Source organism: Melitaea cinxia, chromosome 24 (assembly GCF_905220565.1).
Source record: "Melitaea cinxia chromosome 24, ilMelCinx1.1, whole genome shotgun sequence".
NCBI lineage: Eukaryota > Metazoa > Arthropoda > Insecta > Lepidoptera > Nymphalidae > Melitaea > Melitaea cinxia.
Genome location: NC_059417.1, coordinates 1,450,819 through 1,475,626, shown reverse-complemented (window position 1 = coordinate 1,475,626; position 24,808 = coordinate 1,450,819). Strand labels below are relative to the sequence as shown.

At 44.5% G+C, this 24,808-nt stretch overlaps 1 protein-coding gene across 1 annotated transcript; it reads left to right on the top strand.

The window, feature by feature from the left end:
• Positions 1-772: 772 nt before the first annotated feature.
• Positions 773-23,208, top strand: LOC123665519 (reticulon-4-interacting protein 1 homolog, mitochondrial-like). The gene is made up of 13 exons (XM_045599810.1): positions 773-891; positions 1,039-1,195; positions 2,136-2,216; positions 3,613-3,778; positions 4,628-4,801; positions 6,285-6,425; positions 12,195-12,309; positions 13,440-13,568; positions 14,193-14,314; positions 15,104-15,260; positions 15,763-15,883; positions 16,705-16,824; positions 22,891-23,208. Exons 2-13 carry the CDS (start codon positions 1,148-1,150, stop codon positions 22,975-22,977), a joined length of 1,461 nt encoding a protein of 486 aa, XP_045455766.1. The 5' UTR covers positions 773-891; positions 1,039-1,147; the 3' UTR covers positions 22,978-23,208.
• Positions 23,209-24,808: the final 1,600 nt, after the last annotated feature.

Genomic DNA, 24,808 nt, shown 5'->3' with positions numbered 1-24,808 from the left:
ATAGGCCTCTTTCTCCACGTGAGAGAAGGATTAATCTTTAATCCACCACGCTGCTCCATGCGGGTTAGTTTAACAGTAACTTAGTTAACTAAAAAAAAATTAACTTTTAAGAAATCTCTTCTGATAAATACAGACCAAGACCTCGTGGACAGTGGGGTGCTTCGATTCGGTTTTGGGTATTTTTCGAATTTCTATACCTATATTCTAGCACAAAGTGTCTATTTGTCGGTCGTTAAAGGTCAGTTCGTATCGTATTTTGATCTTGCAGTAAAGATCGTTTTTAGGTAAATTTGTTCGAAAATAACGCGTGATAGTCGCAGAACGGAGCATGAGTACACTTCCTGCAGCACCGGAATTAAGGTAGAGTTAGAAATAACAAAAATTTAACCTCCCTTAAATTAATCTACCTGTGATGTACATAATAGCCCTAATTTCTTTTAGGAGCAACGTATACGAATGAATATGCTGTACAGCACAATCTATGTTTCAAACAAATGTTGAAAAATCCATAGACAAATTTACTTATCTAATAATAACTATACACAAAAGACGAGTATTCTTAATTAACGCCTATGGTTATTAATACCATTTACAAGAATATTATATTAGGAGCATCATAATTCATTGACTATATTAAATTTACAATGAAATTTAACTCTATAGATCAGTCAAGTTTAAAACCAGGGGCATCAATTTAAAGTACAAAGAAGTTACGATAAAAATAAAAATGTAAAAATTTTCTGTTGTTAAATTTGTATTTGATATATTTTAGAACGATTGTGCCGTTGAAGATTAATGTTAAAGTCTGAGGAACAAATGCCAAAATAATCAGTGTCAAAATCAGGTGTCTAAAGTCAATCGCAGACGTCAAATAGGTTATGTTTGTTTAAGGTAAAAATTGTTTTTTAACGACCCTTTACCCATTATTCTATAATAAAAGTGATTAAAGTTGTCACTAGTATTTCATTTAGAGACACAATTTGCTTATTTACATTCAACTGGTAATCATATGCACTCGCAATTATATTCTATTTTCAGACTGAAATATTTAAAATGGATTGTGGCCAAAGGTTGAATTTCTGATGTGTTTGGATATGAAGTAACAGTGCATTAGGTATAGGTCGACCCTCCGTCTGTTGTGTTTGATATGGATGAGTTTAAGTTAAAAGCGGGAGAAAAAATCGGGGCTTTGCACGTAAGTCTCTCAGTAATCCGTGAAACCTCAGTGTTTGCTTAAAACTTTTCCTTCTACGATGTATTTATTGTGTGATTTTATATGTTTGGGTATATATTTGTGTTATTTATGAGTCTACATCTGTACTGTGGCAATGACATTATTCTAATATGACCCTGAAACTTACATAACAATACATTTAGAAACTAATTACTTTAAATATATTTGGTATTAGGTCATACTATTTTGGCAACATAGATTAAATTACGATAGAAATAAATTATTATCCACAATAAAGGGAATGTTTTATTAGTAGATTAGTATAATTATAACTGAAATAAAAATATTTTAAAATATAAATTTTGTTGTTTTTTATTTAAATCACTGTCTTTATTGATAATTTTTAAATTATTTAATAATTATTCATATAAGCCTATGAGAAATTATTATATATTTATATGGGAATTATACAAATTTATCAACTAATAATGTATACCCTATACAAATAAATAAAATTGGAGTGTCTGTTTGTAATATTAAAATAACCGCTTTTTACTAAATGCATATGTATGTATACTCGGTACATATACCAAAATCGCATTTTTTATAATTTTTGTCATCTGTCTATCTGTCTGGTTGTTCCGCAATCTCTGAATAATTACAAAATAATTTTATTTTATAAATTTATTTATTTTGTAACTCTGAGAATTGAACAATATTTTTTTTTAATCCATGCGAACAACGTCGGGGCCACAGCTAGTTATAAATAAAACTATGTTTTAAATATTTAATACACTGATAATATTTTATAGCTATCATAGTTATATGTTGAATGTTATTTTAATGTCTTCACTACATTTTTATTACTATACAAAATAATTATTTAAAAAATAATGGCTGTATAGCAATTTTTTGTATTAACATTATTGTATATATTAATAAAAAAAAAATGTAATTTCAGGATGCAGCTGTAGCAGCCGCTAATAGCAGCAAAAACAAATTTCACGATGTTATCGACCACACAGCAGAAGCGATTAGAAGAGTAAGAAAGTTCAAATCAAAACAATAATATATTAGAAAATGGTAATATAGGCCAAACCAAAAGATCAATTAAAACTCCCACTAAAGAACATATAGCATACTTAAAATACCGTCACTACACTAAGTCTGCAATCTGTGAACATAGTCTAGACCAGTGTTTCCCAAAGTGAGCGATAACGCCCCCTTTGCGCTGCAGTACTGAAGGGTAAGAGACCTAGAAAAAAAATGGTGGCGTTGTGTAGAGGCTTGGGGGGAGATTTGTCATTTAATCTATAAGGATTCTCGATTACAACTTGTGATGGTCAACTAATATTCATTAAAAGATTGCTCAAAGGGGACACTATAAAATAATTTATTTTCTTAGTGGGCAGTAGACAAAATAAGTTTGGGAACCCCTGGTTTAGACAAAGCTTGTCATTATGATAGATTTGATACACCACAGGTCCTCGCTAAAGAACACCCATTCCAACCAGGGATGATCCGTGAGAATATTGAAATTAAAAACATTCAAATTTCAATAGAGAAGATGGCTGACCATTACCACCTGCTTGGGATCCCATTATTAAAATAATTATGTCAAAAACCAAGCATGCCACAGATTAAAGGTTCAGTTAGCACTTTTTACATGAGAGGACTAATTAAAATATTAATGTATATAGGGTAGTTTCAAATAACTTTCTAATGCTATAATAGTAGCCCGTTGGTGCAGTTTGTAGTGACCCTGATTTATGCTCCGAGGGTTGTGGGTTCGATTCCCACCCCGATTCTAGGTATAATATTTATTTATATATTTATATATGTATTATTTATAAGTATGTTTATCGAAAAAAAAATGCAGCTATATACCAGTCGGCTGTTACCTATAACACAAGCATTAAGTTGCTTACTTGAGGAACAGACGACCGTGTGTGTATTGTGTAGATATTTATTTAACATAACATAACAATACACTTTATTGTACACCAAAACAGAAATAATACATATTATGGACTTAAACAAAGTATCATCAGGCACAAAGGGCGGCCTTATCGCTAAAAAGCGATCTCTTCCAGGCAACCTATTTATTTATTATTTTAATAATGGTTGTGTCCAAAACCTCACTACATATCATCAGAGGTAAAGGTAAAAAAATTGCAAAAAAAAACTAACATGACTTAGACCACATGACTGAAGTAACTGAAGTTAGATCACACTTACGAAACATAACTCTCAATCTTTCTATCTTCACTATCTTGTAAGTCCCTCTCAACTTATGTACGCCTCGCCCGATCACACTTTTCGTAACGCTCTCGTCACGCATCCACCAGCTTGCTCCTCAAGTCAAGCGTGCGTAAAAAGTTTTACTTCAAAAACCATAACGTGATTAATGGACAACCACTTGCTCTATGTAATAACAGATCAGGGAGGCGTTCTCTGACATGTGGGATCACGAGCTGGTGACGGAGGGCAGGGCGCGGGCGGTGGCGTGGGCGCGGGAGGCGGCGCGCAGGGTGCAGGAGGGCGCTCCGCCCCTCTCGCCCATGATACTGTACCAGGAGCTCGTGACACTCTTTAAAGACCACGGTATGTTTCTAAATTCTTTAACAAATATGCCCAAAACAGCAGTGTCTAGAGCCCAAGTCCCATATTAAGAAAATTAATTGTTTTACTATTACGTTAGGTTTCAAATATGCCATATAAGGATTTTAATGATTCGTAAAGTAAAGAAATTGTTTTCTAAATATAGGGAATAGGCAATAGGTTAGTATAGTTTTGACATATAAATGTAACTAGTTAAGGGACTTCCTAAAACTCTTGTCTTTTGCATTCATTTTATGTCGAAATTCTATAATTACGGAGCAGAAACAGAAATAGATGATGACATTTCGAAACCTTAATCTGTGCCTAGAAAAGTGTTCACGTTCAGTTGACTCCCTTGGAGTATAATCCGAAAAGATCTTGAGGAGGGCAAAAAACTGATTTCTATATATTAAATAAAAATTTATTTTAGTGTTTGCTAAAATTAATTTCCTAATTGGTAAATGATCTGCTATGTGGTTACGGCAGTAAAGAATGTAGCCATCCTCTCTCTCCCCATGGGTGCCGTAAGAGGCGACTAAGGGATGACACAGTTCCACTAACACCTTGAAAGTTAAAAAGTTTACCGATTGCGGGATATCCATCCAACGGCTGGCTTTGAAATACACAGACCGAAGTTGGGCAGTAGTGTCTTCGATGCGCCAAAGCCAGCCCTGCGGTCACCAACCCGCCTGCCCAACGTGGTGACTGGGCAAGACACATGAGTTCACGCCATTTTTGGCGCGAACTTGTGGAGGCCTGTGACCAGCAGTGGACTGCAATAGCCTGAAGTGATGAATTGGTAAAGGATTTTTTATTTATCATGCCTATATTTTTTTAATGTTTCTGTTACAGTATGGCGTCGAAGTATGATAATCTTTATCTGTGGTGCAGCGGTCGGCGGAAGTGCTGGACTTTTGATAGGGCTCCGAGCCAGTTCTAGAGTTCCTAGTGGGCCCCACGCCAGAGCCCTACATACCCAGTCTGACCAAACAGTGTTACTAGTCGAAGATGCTGTTTCACCAGCCGGCCTAGCATGCATACAACGAGATATCTCTTGACGAGAGAGAGAGATAATGTCTACATCGAGTATTTTCTCGATTACCCTAACATGCGCACTACGAGAGACAAAATTCTCTTCCGAAGACTTCGCCTTTTCGAGTAGAGAAACATTATCAACCATAATCACAACTGAATATCATTCTTATTTCTTATGTCGTAAAGTTGAATTTACAAGGTTATTGACCAATCGTGCCAAACCGGGATGAGCCAAAGTTTGTATAATTTCAAACGAGTGACACATGTTTTATTTAACAATGTTCTCGGCCTTTTGGCTAAGATAAAAAGTGTATATCTAATTTAAAAAATCTAATATGGAAAATAAAACGGCGTAAGTAAATGAATTTAATTATATATGTAAAACAATATGCTCGTGTTGTGCTTTATATCTTGTCGCACATTAGATAATTGTAATTCTATCACGCATTGTTTTTTTTTTTTTTTTAATTTTTAAAATTTTTTGAATTTATGAATTTTTTTTTGATTGTTGATTTTACTTTTATTCTATTTAATTTTATTTTTAGTTATTGATTTTTTTAATATAATTTTGTTTTGTTTTTTATTCTGAATGTTGTCTTGTCTTGTTGTACTAACCCAATATGGACTTATACTTTGGTCTGAAATAAAGTATTATTATTATTATTATTTAGAATAAGAAGCAACAGGGCGCAAATACGTTTTTTGTGTCATTATATGGCACACTTCACTCGACTTTTCGCATTTCCCGCTCTTCGTATACCGAAATTATATAATTATAATAGGGAAACGCCATGGTATACAAAAAATAGGCACCCGGTTTTATTTATTTTTTATTTATCGTCTTTCTCGTCGATAATATTGAAGACGAGAAGTTTCTCTTCCTAAAACGACAAAATTCGACAAAATTACGATGTCATGTTAGTTTCCGTAGAGATAAATATCACAGATCACTAAAATTTAATGATTATCTCTTCTTGACGTAACGAGAAGAGTATCGCGTGCACGCATGTTAGCTACTGTAGACATAGAGAGATAATACGAGAAAAGGGGTAGACAAAATTTTGTCGTGGCGCGCATGCTAGGCCTGCAGGTGAGTTTGTACCTATTTTTAACCGACTTCAAAAAAGGAGGAGGTTCGCAATTCTTTTGTTATTTTTTTTTTAACTTATGGACGCCTCTAAAACCAGTATTTAACAACCCTATACCTAACTCTCCTCATGAGATTGCTTGGGCTACCTTACTCACCACAGGAACACAACATTGCTTGTGAGCAGTATTATTTAGCTGTGTTCTGTAAGGTTGAGATGTTTCTCCAAGCAGCCTATTTTAGATTTCGAGCAGGATATATCCTGCTATGTCCTACCTCAATGCAAGTGGTGCTGTTCAACTTCTGAATACCTCGCTACGCTTCATTTTTCAACTGTATTCATGACATGTTTGTTATTAATTTATATGTGTATGTATGTGTATACAGGGTGTGGTGCGGGCGAGGTGTTAGTGCGAGTGCAGGCGTTCAGCGTGTCGGGCGCGGACCGGGCGGTGCTGCGGGGCAGGGCGGGCGCGCTGCGGGCGCTGCTGGGGACCGGGCACGTGACTGTGGGCCGGGGGTTCGCGGGTGAGGCTCTCGTCGTCTTGTGTGTCAGTGCTGCGGGGCAGGGCGGGCGCGCTGCGGGCGCTGCTGGGGACCGGGCACGTGACTGTGGGCCGGGGGTTCGCGGGTGAGGCTCTCGTCGTCTTGTGTGTCAGTGCTGCGGGGCAGGGCGGGCGCGCTGCGGGCGCTGCTGGGGACCGGGCACGTGACTGTGGGCCGGGGGTTCGCGGGTGAGGCTCTCGTCGTCTTGTGTGTCAGTGCTGCGGGGCAGGGCGGGCGCGCTGCGGGCGCTGCTGGGGACCGGGCACGTGACTGTGGGCCGGGGGTTCGCGGGTGAGGCTCTCGTCGTCTTGTGTGTCAGTGCTGCGGGGCAGGGCGGGCGCGCTGCGGGCGCTGCTGGGGACCGGGCACGTGACTGTGGGCCGGGGGTTCGCGGGTGAGGCTCTCGTCGTCTTGTGTGTCAGTGCTGCGGGGCAGGGCGGGCGCGCTGCGGGCGCTGCTGGGGACCGGGCACGTGACTGTGGGCCGGGGGTTCGCGGGTGAGGCTCTCGTCGTCTTGTGTGTCAGTGCTGCGGGGCAGGGCGGGCGCGCTGCGGGCGCTGCTGGGGACCGGGCACGTGACTGTGGGCCGGGGGTTCGCGGGTGAGGCTCTCGTCGTCTTGTGTGTCAGTGCTGCGGGGCAGGGCGGGCGCGCTGCGGGCGCTGCTGGGGACCGGGCACGTGACTGTGGGCCGGGGGTTCGCGGGTGAGGCTCTCGTCGTCTTGTGTGTCAGTGCTGCGGGGCAGGGCGGGCGCGCTGCGGGCGCTGCTGGGGACCGGGCACGTGACTGTGGGCCGGGGGTTCGCGGGTGAGGCTCTCGTCGTCTTGTGTGTCAGTGCTGCGGGGCAGGGCGGGCGCGCTGCGGGCGCTGCTGGGGACCGGGCACGTGACTGTGGGCCGGGGGTTCGCGGGTGAGGCTCTCGTCGTCTTGTGTGTCAGTGCTGCGGGGCAGGGCGGGCGCGCTGCGGGCGCTGCTGGGGACCGGGCACGTGACTGTGGGCCGGGGGTTCGCGGGTGAGGCTCTCGTCGTCTTGTGTGTCAGTGCTGCGGGGCAGGGCGGGCGCGCTGCGGGCGCTGCTGGGGACCGGGCACGTGACTGTGGGCCGGGGGTTCGCGGGTGAGGCTCTCGTCGTCTTGTGTGTCAGTGCTGCGGGGCAGGGCGGGCGCGCTGCGGGCGCTGCTGGGGACCGGGCACGTGACTGTGGGCCGGGGGTTCGCGGGTGAGGCTCTCGTCGTCTTGTGTGTCAGTGCTGCGGGGCAGGGCGGGCGCGCTGCGGGCGCTGCTGGGGACCGGGCACGTGACTGTGGGCCGGGGGTTCGCGGGTGAGGCTCTCGTCGTCTTGTGTGTCAGTGCTGCGGGGCAGGGCGGGCGCGCTGCGGGCGCTGCTGGGGACCGGGCACGTGACTGTGGGCCGGGGGTTCGCGGGTGAGGCTCTCGTCGTCTTGTGTGTCAGTGCTGCGGGGCAGGGCGGGCGCGCTGCGGGCGCTGCTGGGGACCGGGCACGTGACTGTGGGCCGGGGGTTCGCGGGTGAGGCTCTCGTCGTCTTGTGTGTCAGTGCTGCGGGGCAGGGCGGGCGCGCTGCGGGCGCTGCTGGGGACCGGGCACGTGACTGTGGGCCGGGGGTTCGCGGGTGAGGCTCTCGTCGTCTTGTGTGTCAGTGCTGCGGGGCAGGGCGGGCGCGCTGCGGGCGCTGCTGGGGACCGGGCACGTGACTGTGGGCCGGGGGTTCGCGGGTGAGGCTCTCGTCGTCTTGTGTGTCAGTGCTGCGGGGCAGGGCGGGCGCGCTGCGGGCGCTGCTGGGGACCGGGCACGTGACTGTGGGCCGGGGGTTCGCGGGTGAGGCTCTCGTCGTCTTGTGTGTCAGTGCTGCGGGGCAGGGCGGGCGCGCTGCGGGCGCTGCTGGGGACCGGGCACGTGACTGTGGGCCGGGGGTTCGCGGGTGAGGCTCTCGTCGTCTTGTGTGTCAGTGCTGCGGGGCAGGGCGGGCGCGCTGCGGGCGCTGCTGGGGACCGGGCACGTGACTGTGGGCCGGGGGTTCGCGGGTGAGGCTCTCGTCGTCTTGTGTGTCAGTGCTGCGGGGCAGGGCGGGCGCGCTGCGGGCGCTGCTGGGGACCGGGCACGTGACTGTGGGCCGGGGGTTCGCGGGTGAGGCTCTCGTCGTCTTGTGTGTCAGTGCTGCGGGGCAGGGCGGGCGCGCTGCGGGCGCTGCTGGGGACCGGGCACGTGACTGTGGGCCGGGGGTTCGCGGGTGAGGCTCTCGTCGTCTTGTGTGTCAGTGCTGCGGGGCAGGGCGGGCGCGCTGCGGGCGCTGCTGGGGACCGGGCACGTGACTGTGGGCCGGGGGTTCGCGGGTGAGGCTCTCGTCGTCTTGTGTGTCAGTGCTGCGGGGCAGGGCGGGCGCGCTGCGGGCGCTGCTGGGGACCGGGCACGTGACTGTGGGCCGGGGGTTCGCGGGTGAGGCTCTCGTCGTCTTGTGTGTCAGTGCTGCGGGGCAGGGCGGGCGCGCTGCGGGCGCTGCTGGGGACCGGGCACGTGACTGTGGGCCGGGGGTTCGCGGGTGAGGCTCTCGTCGTCTTGTGTGTCAGTGCTGCGGGGCAGGGCGGGCGCGCTGCGGGCGCTGCTGGGGACCGGGCACGTGACTGTGGGCCGGGGGTTCGCGGGTGAGGCTCTCGTCGTCTTGTGTGTCAGTGCTGCGGGGCAGGGCGGGCGCGCTGCGGGCGCTGCTGGGGACCGGGCACGTGACTGTGGGCCGGGGGTTCGCGGGTGAGGCTCTCGTCGTCTTGTGTGTCAGTGCTGCGGGGCAGGGCGGGCGCGCTGCGGGCGCTGCTGGGGACCGGGCACGTGACTGTGGGCCGGGGGTTCGCGGGTGAGGCTCTCGTCGTCTTGTGTGTCAGTGCTGCGGGGCAGGGCGGGCGCGCTGCGGGCGCTGCTGGGGACCGGGCACGTGACTGTGGGCCGGGGGTTCGCGGGTGAGGCTCTCGTCGTCTTGTGTGTCAGTGCTGCGGGGCAGGGCGGGCGCGCTGCGGGCGCTGCTGGGGACCGGGCACGTGACTGTGGGCCGGGGGTTCGCGGGTGAGGCTCTCGTCGTCTTGTGTGTCAGTGCTGCGGGGCAGGGCGGGCGCGCTGCGGGCGCTGCTGGGGACCGGGCACGTGACTGTGGGCCGGGGGTTCGCGGGTGAGGCTCTCGTCGTCTTGTGTGTCAGTGCTGCGGGGCAGGGCGGGCGCGCTGCGGGCGCTGCTGGGGACCGGGCACGTGACTGTGGGCCGGGGGTTCGCGGGTGAGGCTCTCGTCGTCTTGTGTGTCAGTGCTGCGGGGCAGGGCGGGCGCGCTGCGGGCGCTGCTGGGGACCGGGCACGTGACTGTGGGCCGGGGGTTCGCGGGTGAGGCTCTCGTCGTCTTGTGTGTCAGTGCTGCGGGGCAGGGCGGGCGCGCTGCGGGCGCTGCTGGGGACCGGGCACGTGACTGTGGGCCGGGGGTTCGCGGGTGAGGCTCTCGTCGTCTTGTGTGTCAGTGCTGCGGGGCAGGGCGGGCGCGCTGCGGGCGCTGCTGGGGACCGGGCACGTGACTGTGGGCCGGGGGTTCGCGGGTGAGGCTCTCGTCGTCTTGTGTGTCAGTGCTGCGGGGCAGGGCGGGCGCGCTGCGGGCGCTGCTGGGGACCGGGCACGTGACTGTGGGCCGGGGGTTCGCGGGTGAGGCTCTCGTCGTCTTGTGTGTCAGTGCTGCGGGGCAGGGCGGGCGCGCTGCGGGCGCTGCTGGGGACCGGGCACGTGACTGTGGGCCGGGGGTTCGCGGGTGAGGCTCTCGTCGTCTTGTGTGTCAGTGCTGCGGGGCAGGGCGGGCGCGCTGCGGGCGCTGCTGGGGACCGGGCACGTGACTGTGGGCCGGGGGTTCGCGGGTGAGGCTCTCGTCGTCTTGTGTGTCAGTGCTGCGGGGCAGGGCGGGCGCGCTGCGGGCGCTGCTGGGGACCGGGCACGTGACTGTGGGCCGGGGGTTCGCGGGTGAGGCTCTCGTCGTCTTGTGTGTCAGTGCTGCGGGGCAGGGCGGGCGCGCTGCGGGCGCTGCTGGGGACCGGGCACGTGACTGTGGGCCGGGGGTTCGCGGGTGAGGCTCTCGTCGTCTTGTGTGTCAGTGCTGCGGGGCAGGGCGGGCGCGCTGCGGGCGCTGCTGGGGACCGGGCACGTGACTGTGGGCCGGGGGTTCGCGGGTGAGGCTCTCGTCGTCTTGTGTGTCAGTGCTGCGGGGCAGGGCGGGCGCGCTGCGGGCGCTGCTGGGGACCGGGCACGTGACTGTGGGCCGGGGGTTCGCGGGTGAGGCTCTCGTCGTCTTGTGTGTCAGTGCTGCGGGGCAGGGCGGGCGCGCTGCGGGCGCTGCTGGGGACCGGGCACGTGACTGTGGGCCGGGGGTTCGCGGGTGAGGCTCTCGTCGTCTTGTGTGTCAGTGCTGCGGGGCAGGGCGGGCGCGCTGCGGGCGCTGCTGGGGACCGGGCACGTGACTGTGGGCCGGGGGTTCGCGGGTGAGGCTCTCGTCGTCTTGTGTGTCAGTGCTGCGGGGCAGGGCGGGCGCGCTGCGGGCGCTGCTGGGGACCGGGCACGTGACTGTGGGCCGGGGGTTCGCGGGTGAGGCTCTCGTCGTCTTGTGTGTCAGTGCTGCGGGGCAGGGCGGGCGCGCTGCGGGCGCTGCTGGGGACCGGGCACGTGACTGTGGGCCGGGGGTTCGCGGGTGAGGCTCTCGTCGTCTTGTGTGTCAGTGCTGCGGGGCAGGGCGGGCGCGCTGCGGGCGCTGCTGGGGACCGGGCACGTGACTGTGGGCCGGGGGTTCGCGGGTGAGGCTCTCGTCGTCTTGTGTGTCAGTGCTGCGGGGCAGGGCGGGCGCGCTGCGGGCGCTGCTGGGGACCGGGCACGTGACTGTGGGCCGGGGGTTCGCGGGTGAGGCTCTCGTCGTCTTGTGTGTCAGTGCTGCGGGGCAGGGCGGGCGCGCTGCGGGCGCTGCTGGGGACCGGGCACGTGACTGTGGGCCGGGGGTTCGCGGGTGAGGCTCTCGTCGTCTTGTGTGTCAGTGCTGCGGGGCAGGGCGGGCGCGCTGCGGGCGCTGCTGGGGACCGGGCACGTGACTGTGGGCCGGGGGTTCGCGGGTGAGGCTCTCGTCGTCTTGTGTGTCAGTGCTGCGGGGCAGGGCGGGCGCGCTGCGGGCGCTGCTGGGGACCGGGCACGTGACTGTGGGCCGGGGGTTCGCGGGTGAGGCTCTCGTCGTCTTGTGTGTCAGTGCTGCGGGGCAGGGCGGGCGCGCTGCGGGCGCTGCTGGGGACCGGGCACGTGACTGTGGGCCGGGGGTTCGCGGGTGAGGCTCTCGTCGTCTTGTGTGTCAGTGCTGCGGGGCAGGGCGGGCGCGCTGCGGGCGCTGCTGGGGACCGGGCACGTGACTGTGGGCCGGGGGTTCGCGGGTGAGGCTCTCGTCGTCTTGTGTGTCAGTGCTGCGGGGCAGGGCGGGCGCGCTGCGGGCGCTGCTGGGGACCGGACACGTGACTGTGGGCCGGGGGTTCGCGGGTGAGGCTCTCGTCGTCTTGTGTGTCAGTGTGTCGGTGTGCTACAAACAGCAAATTTTCTTTTTTATCCTTACTATACCAAAAAACTATTTCATAATGTTTTGTATTAAATGGAAAACACCCAAAATTTTACTTATACCCCTGTTACCATATAAGGCCCATAATAACTTGTGAGTCTTATGTCTGAATTCTTACTATCTGTTACCAGGTGTAGTCCTGGACGTGGGTCAGGGGGTGACAGACCTGGAGATGGGAGACGAGGTGTGGGGCTGCGTCAGCGAGTGGAGTGGGGGTGCTGCTAATGAACTGCTCGCCATCAGGAGGTATACTTGATCTCATAGATAAGACTTAATTAATCTTGTATTCCAATATAATGAAGCATTGCTCAATCTTTATTTATGTGCTGATTTTTTCTAAAACTATGCCATAGATATGGTGAAGCAAAATGTGAACGAATATTGATGTCTTTTGCCTGTTGGAGGTGGAGTAAGATAAGAATTTAAGCTAAGATTATTAAATTATTCAACAATATTTACAGATGTTATATAATAATAATAATAACTCTGTACATTCAATTTATTTCAATATATATATTTTTATGTTCTTTATCTACTAAGCGTTTCATATACATTGTGCATTAATTAACGTGTATTAATATGAATAAACCAGTGTAAAAACAGCACTCGTAGAGTAAAGTCATTTCGCACCTTAACTCCTCCTATATTATTGTACGTGTACAAATAGTTCCGTACAATATTTTTTTTGGTCCTTCGAGCCGGATATGAACCAGCGACCTATGGACAATAATAATGACTTTTATTTCGGGACTAGCCCATATAGTGTTAGTAACAAGATTTCTTATAACCTAGTGTTAGTACAATAACAGAGAATAAATATAAAATAGTTTTTATATTTATACATATTTTTTTTTCAAATCACATCCAATGTCGCAGCATTGGACTCTCCCATTTATCTACAAATACTTTCAGAATACTATTGTGGCTGCCGCGGAAACGCTTAAGTAATGACGCGCACCTCTTGCGCATGATAGCTTTGAAGTCATCGACGTGCCTTTCCGCGAACATCAGTGAGGCACTTCAGCGCCACGGCAGCCCCAACAGCATCCTGAACGCATTATTGTATTGTACGCGGAGGTCGTAAGCACTCAACCTATAGCTGGTCCACAGACTGCACGTATAAAACGATTGGCAGAAGGCTTTAAAAAGGGTGATTTTGACATCTGTACAACGTGCAAATCTGTGAGCCAGCATCTTGCAGCGAACCGACAGCGATCTCCGCTCCCTGTACTGTGTATATATAACGTATTAAAAATATTGTTTGATGAACATTAGGGTAGAATATGAATCTTTTTATTTAAGAAGATTTTTTTTTTTAATTCTTAAATAGTTGTGCCATAAAGTCTATTATATTAGAAATTCTATAATTCCAATAGTTCTCGAGTAGGCAAGCGACCGCGTCACCTGGCAGCTGACAGTGCGGCCGCCCTGCCCTGGGCGGGCGCTCTGGCGCTCGCCGCCCTGCAGCAGGCGCAGCTGAGGCCGGACTGTAGCAAGGGGAAACGGTGAGTCGGGGAGGGAGGGGGACAGTGGAAGAAGGGGAAATATAAAGGAGGAGAGTAATATATGGCAACGAGGGGTGAAATAACGAGAAGATTTACAGTAGCTAAATATGTAATAGTCAATTCTAATATTTACATATTGAAGATATTCAGCATTTATGCAATACAACAGAAACCGTATCGAGTTACGGTAAGTAGTGTTAGATTACGTTATATTCTACAAGAAGTAGTACAGGGTGAGGCAGAATCGGGAGAGAGGAAGATAAAAGAAAACTTCAGGGTGTATCTCTAGAGGAAAGACAGGGAGTGAACAGGAAAGGGTAAAGACAGGGAGGGTGTGGCGACATCTATCACGCGAAATACGAACAACTACGAAAACTACGTAATTAGAGAAAAACTGATGTATGCTACATCGCGCCATCAGAATTTTCAAAGTAATTAAGTATATATACAAGAACCCGACAACGACCGTTGGGCCAGTAGCCCGCCAGACACAACTTCCGTCTGGCCGGAGGATCCTCCCTTTTCCGCACACTACAAGGGGAAGAAACAGGTAGAGCGGGAGGGAGATAAAGGAAAAGACAAATCGGGAGGGAGAGAGAGTTAACCGCTAGTGCGTGTCCACAGGGTGTGCGTGGCGGGGGCGGCCAGCGGCGAGGGCTGTGCGCTGGTGCAGCTGCTGGCCGCCTGGGGGGCGCGCGTGGCGGCCGCCGCGCCGGGGAGGGCACATCGCGTACTGAAGGACCTGGGTACGGGACATTTTGTGCGGATTACTGCACTCGTAAATATCACTTCAGCAGTCAGCTTCAGCTCATCTACCCTGAACCGATTTACGTAGATTTTGCTTTTTTTTTGTCACTAGGTCGGCAAACAAGCGTACGGCTCATCTGATGGTAAGAGATTACCGTAGCTTATAGACGCCTGCAACACCAGAAGCATTGCAAGCACGTTGCCGACCCAATCCCCCAGGAGCTCTGGTCACCTTACTCACCAACAGGAACACAATACTGCTTGAAAACAGTATTATTTAGCTGTGGTCTTCTGTAAGGTCGAGGTACTACCCCAGTCGGACTGCTCCATATTTTGAGCAAGAAATTCCTGCTGTACCCTACCTCCGTAAAAGCTTGTTGTTGCTAAATATTTTCTCATTCTTTGGTAGTTATTGTCCATTAATTTGCTCATGAAATAGAATAAAATAATCCAAGCCTACATTATAGCATCATATAAATTTTCATTATTCGTTTGAATCCTGATTTCTATCATTTGTAATTTTCATAAACTCTATATCAAGTCAAAATCAAAATTTACTTTTTAGTGGACATCAAAAGTAAGTATAGTTTATGTATATTGTTGATTCGAAATGTAAATTCTGCTGAGGAGAATCGGCAAGAAACTCAGCAGTTAAAAAAATGGTAGTGTTTAGTTATTGAAGTAAAAAACTCCCTCCCCCTTTTCTCCGAGTCTTCGCAACCACTGCCCTTAAAAAAACTGTCAAAATGTTTTGTATGTTATTTATTTAACCTCCTCCCACTCTACAGGTGCACAAGAGCTAATAGAAATGGATAGCAACGCGCACACCAGCCCATCATGGCTGACCCTGGAACAGGTGGCCAGCCGGCGCGGCCCCTGGGACTGCGCCCTCTGCTGCACCGGGGCTCCGCCCTCACCCGCCCCTGCGCCCTCAGCCCTACTCAAGTCAGTAGAGTTCCTATATGCAAAATGCTCAAACTTACCTCAAGTCAATCTAACACATAAAAATATCTGAAACTATAAAAAAAATTGAGGTCCATATTAATCATTACATCATCATTACAGCCTATACAGTCCAGTGCTGGACATAGGCCTCCACAAGTTTACGTCAAAAATAACATTAACTCGTGTGTTTTGCCATAGTCACCACGCTGGGCAGGCGGGTTGGTGACCGCAGTACTGGCTTTGTCGCACCGAAGACGCTGCTGCCCGTCTTCGGCCTGTGTATTTCAAAGCCAGCAGTTGGATGGTTATCCCACCACCGGTTGGCTTTTTAAGTTCCAAGGTGGTAGCGGAACTGTGTTATCCCTTAGTCGCCTCTTACGACACCCACGGGAAGAGAGGGGGTAGCTATATTCTTTAGTACCGTAGCCACACAGTACATGCCTGTCCATATTAAACTTTGCAGTAATTAATAAAGTTTTATTTTATTAATATACGTTTCCAGATCGACAGCACCACGCTCCGCGTTAATAGATTTGCGACCGAAGCCCTTACTGTCTGACCGTCTTCCAACTCCCTTCTGGGTGATATTCTCAGCATCCTTTTACGCCTTCAAGTTTTTAAGGGTAAGAATGGAGATAATTGTATTGTTGTGACCACATATCAAAAAATTATTTTCTTAGCCTATTTTGCCAAATGCCAAAGAACTTTTTGTTTTAAATATATAAACCAGGGATTCTCAAATTTCGGGCCAGAAAATCCTTTGCCAAAATAACCTTAAATCCCCATAACTAAATTGCTTTCAATATCCCATGAGATGAAACGGGATCATCTATAATTTTGCTCTTGATACAAATCACTTACTAACTAAAAACCCTTGGTAGTTTTCATTTATGTTGAAAAATCAATCAAATCAATCATAACCCTAGATGGGGACAAAATCCATCACTCTAGGCATCCCGAAAATTAAGACTAATAGGTACTGTGAACAATTTAGATTTACACCACCATATCCGTGTAATACGGGTTTTATTTGTTAATAAGACCCGGGTCGTGATAAGTTAATGACCTGTTGGCCAGATAAAGATATAACCTGTCCTGTTTTTTTTTTCACATGTAATGAATATATTGTAACTCCATTTCTTTATTGGAACAGAAAAAAACCAAGGCTGTGACTAAATGGAATTTGAACGTGACATAATTATCATGTTCAAGATTGCTTATCATTAATAGTAAAATACATCAAATACTCTTGTTTTTCGAGTATAGCCAAAATTAATACATTTTACCCGTCATTACACTTAAACATCAGTGCAATTTTAGCCCTAAATAAAAATCCCTACTGGCATAATTTCTGCTAAACTAAAGGTTTTGGGTCTCCTGAAAAATATTTTCAATTAAATGCAAAGTTTTCAACTTGTATTAAAAATAATGGTTTTCCCAACAGTGGGTAACCGGATGTGGGACACACACAGACTGGTTGGAGGACAAGACCCAGCTCCGGGAAGGACTCGACAGCTTGAGGCTACTTGTTGACTCCGGGCAACTGGCGCCTGTGCTTGATAAGGTAAAATTAGATTTTAATAATAATAATAATGTATTCTTTATTTTACACCAGGATAAAATTAAAATAAATTACAAAAACATCACAAAAATACAACTTGTTTCCGCTCATGGCCAATTAACCTCTTGTTTTTCCTACCATGATCTTATTTTTCTATCATTTAAAATCCGCCGCTCTAATCGTAAAATCTTGTATTCATATCGTCGAGGCTTCAGTCATATCGATGTTGAAAAACTAAAATTAGACATTTCCAAAATTGATTGTGCGCCATTTTATAACGAGGTAAGTATTGACGCTAAGGTTGCTTGGTTGAACTCTACAATAACTGATTTATTTAATCAACATGCTGCCGCGGTTTGTGGTTTAGGAGTCGTAGAAATAGAATAATAGACTTATTTTAAAGTTATAAATTTTAATTAGCACGCGGTCAGAAAACAGGGGTAGGTTCGGAATCAGGCGCGTTAGGCACCTGATTTTCAGCCTTTATTTCCTTAGCTGGCCCACGCCGCGACAACGTACCTTGGAAAGTAAAATGGAAGGACACTGGCCTGACTAATTCCCGGCGATGATGGTCTTCAGTTCCGTCTTCGTCCGATGACCGGCGGAGATCTCCACCGGTGTAAATGCCGGTAATCAGTCAGCCCGTTATTAATCGAGGGCAGTGACTCGATTTGTAGCAAAGTATGATTAAAGATATAGATCTAAGAATAAATCCTGGAACGAAGAAAGTTCCGAGTCAGGAAAAGAACAATTCAGAAACCAGTGTCACAATTAGCAAAATAATAAATAATTACAATTTTCTCGTTAAGTTAAGAACACCAGCAATATGTAATTATAATAGATATCATGAGAACTTACCCCAGCGGGATTTAAGCCGAGTTAGGGTCGAGGTTAGGTCTCGAGGTTCGGCGGCAACGAAGTGCAAAGAAAAAGAGAAGCAAAGACACGCGAGCAAGGCGCTCCTTATATTGACAAGCAAAAGTCTATGCGTTAAGCATAGTCTGTATTTTTATAAATTATTAAGTTTAAATTTAGATATTAAATTATTTTATAATTTAAGGAGTAGACAGGAATATTAAATTTAGAATTTCTAATTACAATTAAATTGATTTTATTAAAGAAAGATCAATAATTACCAAAAAACATCAGCGGCATCTATCAAGTCCGTTAGAGAAAAACGCCGATATGAAACACCAATAGTCACGAAGTGTTGAAACATGCCGATAGATGGCGCCACAAGTAGAAGCATGATAAAAATAAAGTGAAAAAACTTAATCTTTACTACAAGATCTTATTTATTAGAGTAACGTTCCAGCACAACGTTACAGTACCCCGCCAAAAAGCGTAGGATTTTGCCTACTAGAGCAAAATCCGACTGAACTAACTACTAAACTCACTGCAAGATAAATTACTTAATTGCAGTCCTACACACCAACTATGCATAACAACTAAACTTACTACACTTCCATTCTATACATACATCACATCACATACATCATATCCATACATCACATTGCATACATCACATCACATACACTCTTTCACCTCTCATAATAATCTTTTAGTCAGTAGTAGGTAGCGACACAAAGATCCTTACACACAGAGTAAACAACTGCAGCACTATGTTGTTCACTCAATAAGCTAGTTTAAGAGTATTAAATAGTATTATTTAGTTTATTTAATACAGCATAATTTAGGTAGTAGATGTTAAAAATATTAAAGTTGACAGCAGTATTTAGTCTTAGTATAAATGGGGGTCCATTGTAGTTCTATATGGGTACCCTAGTACAGTTGAAGCAGGTTCCTGGCCTCTGATTAATACTTCATAGTTTAATTCATTTTTGTTTAGCAAAAAGAATTTAATGGGGTATGTTTCCATGATATCTAGCGATCAAAACGATTACTACCAAGTTATACAAAACAATAAGATAATGTAGGTTACAGAAATCTTAAATAGTTAAAATTTTAAAAGTTATAGAAGTTATACAAATCGCAAATAGTTAAGATTGTCGAATAATAGATCAGCTGTTTACATGTAAGTATAGTTAAATGGTGTTCTTTACAAAGTATGCTACCTATTACCTACACAGAATTACGCTTAGTGACAAATAAAATGTAAAAACAACGATAGAAAATTAATGAATTCGGAAATGAAACTAATTGTAGGTAGTTGAAAAAAATTTTGTAAAAATAAATTGAATTTAATAGTTATTACTATAGCTTCGCGAACTAACACGTATTACAACAATTATTAGAGTTTTGTAGTAATTTTATAGTTTTAAAGCGATATGTTAAATAACTATTTAAAAATTTTGACGTATAGCACGGCCGATTCGAAATAACAAAATATTGTAGCAAATTATAACATACGAAACAAATATACAATTATAGGAAATATAGTGACAATTAAACAATAATTAAGCAAATAAATAAGTACGTACCAGTTCGCTCGGCGATAGGTCACCTCACGTTCACAATGCAGCAAGTGTAGGTAGATTAGATTTACACAAAATACGAAAAAATACGCTATCACAACGTGAGCAGGCCTTAGAAATTACACGTTAAGGGCGCCACTGCCGCGGTTTGTGGTTTAGGAGTCGTAGAAATAGAATAATAGACTTATTTTAAAGTTATAAATTTTAATTAGCACGCGGTCAGAAAACAGGGGTAGGTTCGGAATCAGGCGCGTTAGGCACCTGATTTTCAGCCTTTATTTCCTTAGCTGGCCCACGCCGCGACAACGTACCTTGGAAAGTAAAATGGAAGGACACTGGCCTGACTAATTCCCGGCGATGATGGTCTTCAGTTCCGTCTTCGTCCGATGACCGGCGGAGATCTCCACCGGTGTAAATGCCGGTAATCAGTCAGCCCGTTATTAATCGAGGGCAGTGACTCGATTTGTAGCAAAGTATGATTAAAGATATAGATCTAAGAATAAATCCTGGAACGAAGAAAGTTCCGAGTCAGGAAAAGAACAATTCAGAAACCAGTGTCACAATTAGCAAAATAATAAATAATTACAATTTTCTCGTTAAGTTAAGAACACCAGCAATATGTAATTATAATAGATATCATGAGAACTTACCCCAGCGGGATTTAAGCCGAGTTAGGGTCGAGGTTAGGTCTCGAGGTTCGGCGGCAACGAAGTGCAAAGAAAAAGAGAAGCAAAGACACGCGAGCAAGGCGCTCCTTATATTGACAAGCAAAAGTCTATGCGTTAAGCATAGTCTGTATTTTTATAAATTATTAAGTTTAAATTTAGATATTAAATTATTTTATAATTTAAGGAGTAGACAGGAATATTAAATTTAGAATTTCTAATTACAATTAAATTGATTTTATTAAAGAAAGATCAATAATTACCAAAAAACATCAGCGGCATCTATCAAGTCCGTTAGAGAAAAACGCCGATATGAAACACCAATAGTCACGAAGTGTTGAAACATGCCGATAGATGGCGCCACAAGTAGAAGCATGATAAAAATAAAGTGAAAAAACTTAATCTTTACTACAAGATCTTATTTATTAGAGTAACGTTCCAGCACAACGTTACAATGCTCCTTTAAAAAGAGTAAAACTGAAACATAACCCAGCGCCATGGATTACCCTGGCAATAAGGCAATGTATGACCAAGCGTGATAAATCAAAGTTACGCTTAAGAAAAAATGCATATAATATATGCATTAATATGCTATAAATTCTACTGCTGCTGGTCAAGATGGAGTATGTTCCAGAATGATAAGTATCATTCTTCCAGAATTTCTTCCCATACTAACTCATATATTTAATTACTCTATCTCTAGTTGTGTTTATCCGTCAGCGTGGAAAAAAGCCCACGTTGTCCCTTTATCAAAAATTAACAAACCTACTTCACTAACTCATTTTCGTCCTATCTCCATACTTCCTTTCCTCTCTAAAGTGCTGGAGCATATTGTGCATGAGCAATTGTCTCGATACTTGCTAACTAACTGTCTTCTGAACCCTTGGCAGTCTGGATTCCGATCGGGACATAGCACTGTTACTGCGCTTGTGAAAGTTTCGGAGGATATCAGATTTGCTATGGAGAATCAGAATCTTACGGTTGTTCTTTTGCTGGATTTCAGCAATGCATTCAATTCTGTGGATTTTGACATTTTATTAAGTATCTTAAGATCTTTAAATGTTTCTTCCTCTGCGTGTAGCTGGTTCGATTCTTATCTCCGGGATCGTTCACAATGTGTTTGCTTGAGTGAATGTTATTCAAATTGGTGCACTCTTAGGACGGGTGTTCCTCAAGGTGGAGTTTTGTCTCCCTTACTATTCTCTATTTTCATAAATACAATTACAACGGTAATCTCTTCCAATTTTCACCTCTATGCTGATGATCTACAACTGTATCGACAATTTAGTGTTGCGGATGTAACGGCTGCTATTGCTCATATTAATGAAGACCTTAATCGTATTAGCTACTGGGCTGAGTGTTTTGGTCTTGTCGTCAACCCCGAAAAATCACAGGCACTGATTGTTGGTAGCCGTTATATGCACTCTTGCCTATCTACTTATAATGTTCCTACTGTGACGTATAATGGCGTACCTATTAATTATGTCGACACGGCAAAAAATCTAGGTCTTCATTTTAGCCGCGACTTGTCTTGGTCCAAACATATCAGTGAAATCTCTAAAAAAGTACGTTATTCATTTCATTCACTAAAAAATCTCCAATACTTTCTTCCCATTAAAACTAAAACTATTCTTGTTCAATCACTTTTACTTCCTCTCCTTGACTATGCTGATGCTTGTTATCTAGATGCTACCGAAGAACAACTCAATAAACTAGAGAGACTACAGAACTCATGCATTCGTTTTATTTTTGGACTTCGTAAGTTTGACCACGTCTCTAAGTTTCGAAGTGAGCTCAAATGGCTTCCCATTAGGCTTCGCAGGAATACTCATATTCTTTGTCTCCTTTATAACATTTTATTTAATCCCTTGTCACCTAATTACCTTCGCGAGCGTTTTGAATTTTTACATCCTCCTGGTTCCTCGTGCCGATCCAACGTACAACTACTGTTGCGTATTCCTTCACACTCTTCTGGTTTCTATACTAATTCCTATACTGTCCACGCAGCTAGGCTGTGGAATTCATTGCCGTCATCAATTCGCACTTGCACGTCTATATATACATTTAAGAAAAAATTAAAAGAGCATTATCTTTCCTTATCATAATTTTAACTATGTGGGTATAATATATTTATATTTGAATATTATTATTTTGTGTGTCAGCTATATATATATATTTTTTGTATGAGTATATATGTATATGGACTGTGTGAGTATATGTTTGCGCGTGTGCATGTCCATATGTGTCTGTATGTGTGTGTGTGTATGTGTGTATATATATGTATGTGTGTGTGTGCGCGCGTATATGTGTATATATATATATATATATATCAATTATTTAATATTTTCTTTTGTACGTCTGTCTACCTACTTTAATTTCTGTCTGTAATCGTTCCTTTTTGGGTGTGCTGGAAGAAATCTCTCACAGGGATAAGCACACCCATTATACGTGAGTCTCCATGACAAAATAATGTGTATAATCTTGTACGTATAAAAAATTGTTAAATAAAATAAAATAAATAAACATTAAACAATTTCTTTCTTCTGACTTTATAAAGTTTAAAAACAAAATATTGTGTAAAATCACATACACGGACGCACATGCCTGTCATATTTATCGACAAAATTACAAAATTTACACTTTTCTTTGCTCGCAAGCAAAAAAAAAACAACCTAAATTTACATATACAAGTAATACAATGTGGGTAGTTGAAAAAATTGTTAATTAAATGCGCATTTTTATTGTACAAAATAATTCGCCAGATCTCGATCAAATTTAAATAGGATCACATGACCAGCAGCAACTTTCGATGAAAAAGAATCGTCAAAATCGGTACACCCAAGTCATGATGTAACATATGTACATGAATTAAAAATACAGTGGAATTGAGTAGAGAGTGAGTAGTGAGTTTTTTTAAGTCGTTTAACAATGATGACAATGTATAATAAATTTATATTTTTATTTTCCAGATCTTTTTTCCCCAAGACTTTGAGTCAGCATTAGCTCACACATGCGGAGAGGACGCCATCGGTACTTCCGTGGTAAGGTTCCCGTAGTCTCCATATTAGATAATTTATAAATAAATCGAAAATCCCGCTCAAATTAACATATGTCAAATGACACAGATAGTAAATACAATATCCATATATAATCTGTGATTTAAAAACACCATTGATAAAATATTTAAAAAAACTTTTTTGTATATAAATAAATTGTTTACGAAGTCTAAAATAATTTAAACAAGTTCAAAGTGATTGTATACAAAATAAAGTTACTGAATCTTTGTATTATTATTATATAGAAGAAGTCATAAAAAAGGAATTGAGTCAAGTTAATGATTGAGTAAGACATTCTTTTAATGTTTAATACTTTTTTTATTGTGTAATCGAAAAGTTTACGGTCACATTGTTTTATTTGTCACAATTTTATCAAATTTTTGTATTTTGTTTTTCGAAAATCGATTGTATAAATAGTAATATTTTAATTAAAAAAAATAAGTGAATTTTGTTATAAGTTGAAAATATTGTTTTAAATGCAACAAAGTATTATACTATGAAGCCATCTGAATAACCAAATAAAAATATATTAATTATGTTTGTCACAAACTTTAGTCACAATACAAGCATAAAAATAACTTAAGGAATAAGGAAGCGGAAAATGTTACTGATAAAACTATCTGGCGTATGACGGTATCTAACAGATAAAAGTTTGTAAGATGTTATTCTTTTTCAACATCATATTAAACTATCTGTTAGATATTTCTATTAGCAAGTTGTGAATTCTATGGTAGTGTATTTGTTGAGCCTAAAGGCTAACCTAACGTTAACCGATCAAAGACCGATTAAAGATTAAGTTGACCGATCGATTCAGCTTGTGACATCCCACTGCTGGGCACAGGCCTCTTTGTCCATACAGAAGGCTCGGAGCTTAATCCACCACACTACTCCACTTATGTCCTACTGATAAAATCTATATGTAAATGTTAGCCAAGATAAACTTTACTGATTTTTGTATTTTGTATATAGTCAATGTTGCCATACACTATAAAAGAAATAATTAACAATAACCATATTTATGTACTTTAAATAAACAATACTAATATATCTTCCACAAAGTGAAAAAAAAATTCTAAACAAAGTAAAAATTGAATTATTAATAATAGATATTAAGTCCATTTTCCTATTTTTGGATTTATTTACTTTTGATACAGTTTACACTAAAATATCCTAATAAACGTTATGAAATGTATTCAACAACTTGTGGGGTCATAAATCTGGAGTTAATTTTCAAAATTCAACGTTCTCGCTTCTACAGAGTACTGAAACCAAATTAATACTATTGTAACCAAATAACTTTTTGTATTTTGAAAGTTCATTACAAGCGAATTTTCATTGAAATGTCATTGTTGGTAAAATGGAGATAAACTGTTTTGAAAATTAGCTCCTGTATTCTATTACTGGTACTGTAAAAGTATACAAATGTCTCCTAACATGTAATTAGTAATCTTGCCAGAATTTTAAAATAAGCTGTCAAGACTTGGTGCATCTTACTATAAATATAAAATTAGAATGGTTTAAAAATAAATTGTATAAATAAAATCGAAAACAATAATTTACACGAAAGAAAAATCAGTAATATATTAAGAAGTTTTACACGAATTAATAATCAAATTATATCTTTGTCTAAATTAGATGTTTTTGTATATACTATATCAAAAAAATATACAGTCCCACCTCGATATAACAAAAGTCGACAATCTTCAACATATGTTATCATAAAGTTCCACTTTGTGTAGAGTCTTATAGCCTATCTGTAAGATAAATTATCAACATCGGTTTGTTATATTAAGGTTATTACTGTATAACTTAATTAGTCACTGTCAAAGGA

Excerpts from the sequence above, each read along its gene's own strand:
- LOC123665519 (XM_045599810.1), top strand. The coding sequence starts at position 1,148 with ATGGATGAGTTTAAGTTAAAAGCGGGAGAAAAAATCGGGGCTTTGCAC. Across the intron at positions 6,426-12,194 it reads TGTGGGCCGGGGGTTCGCGG|GTGTAGTCCTGGACGTGGGT; the intron begins GTGAGGCTCTCG and ends ATCTGTTACCAG. Across the intron at positions 16,825-22,890 it reads TGGCGCCTGTGCTTGATAAG|ATCTTTTTTCCCCAAGACTT; the intron begins GTAAAATTAGAT and ends TTTATTTTCCAG.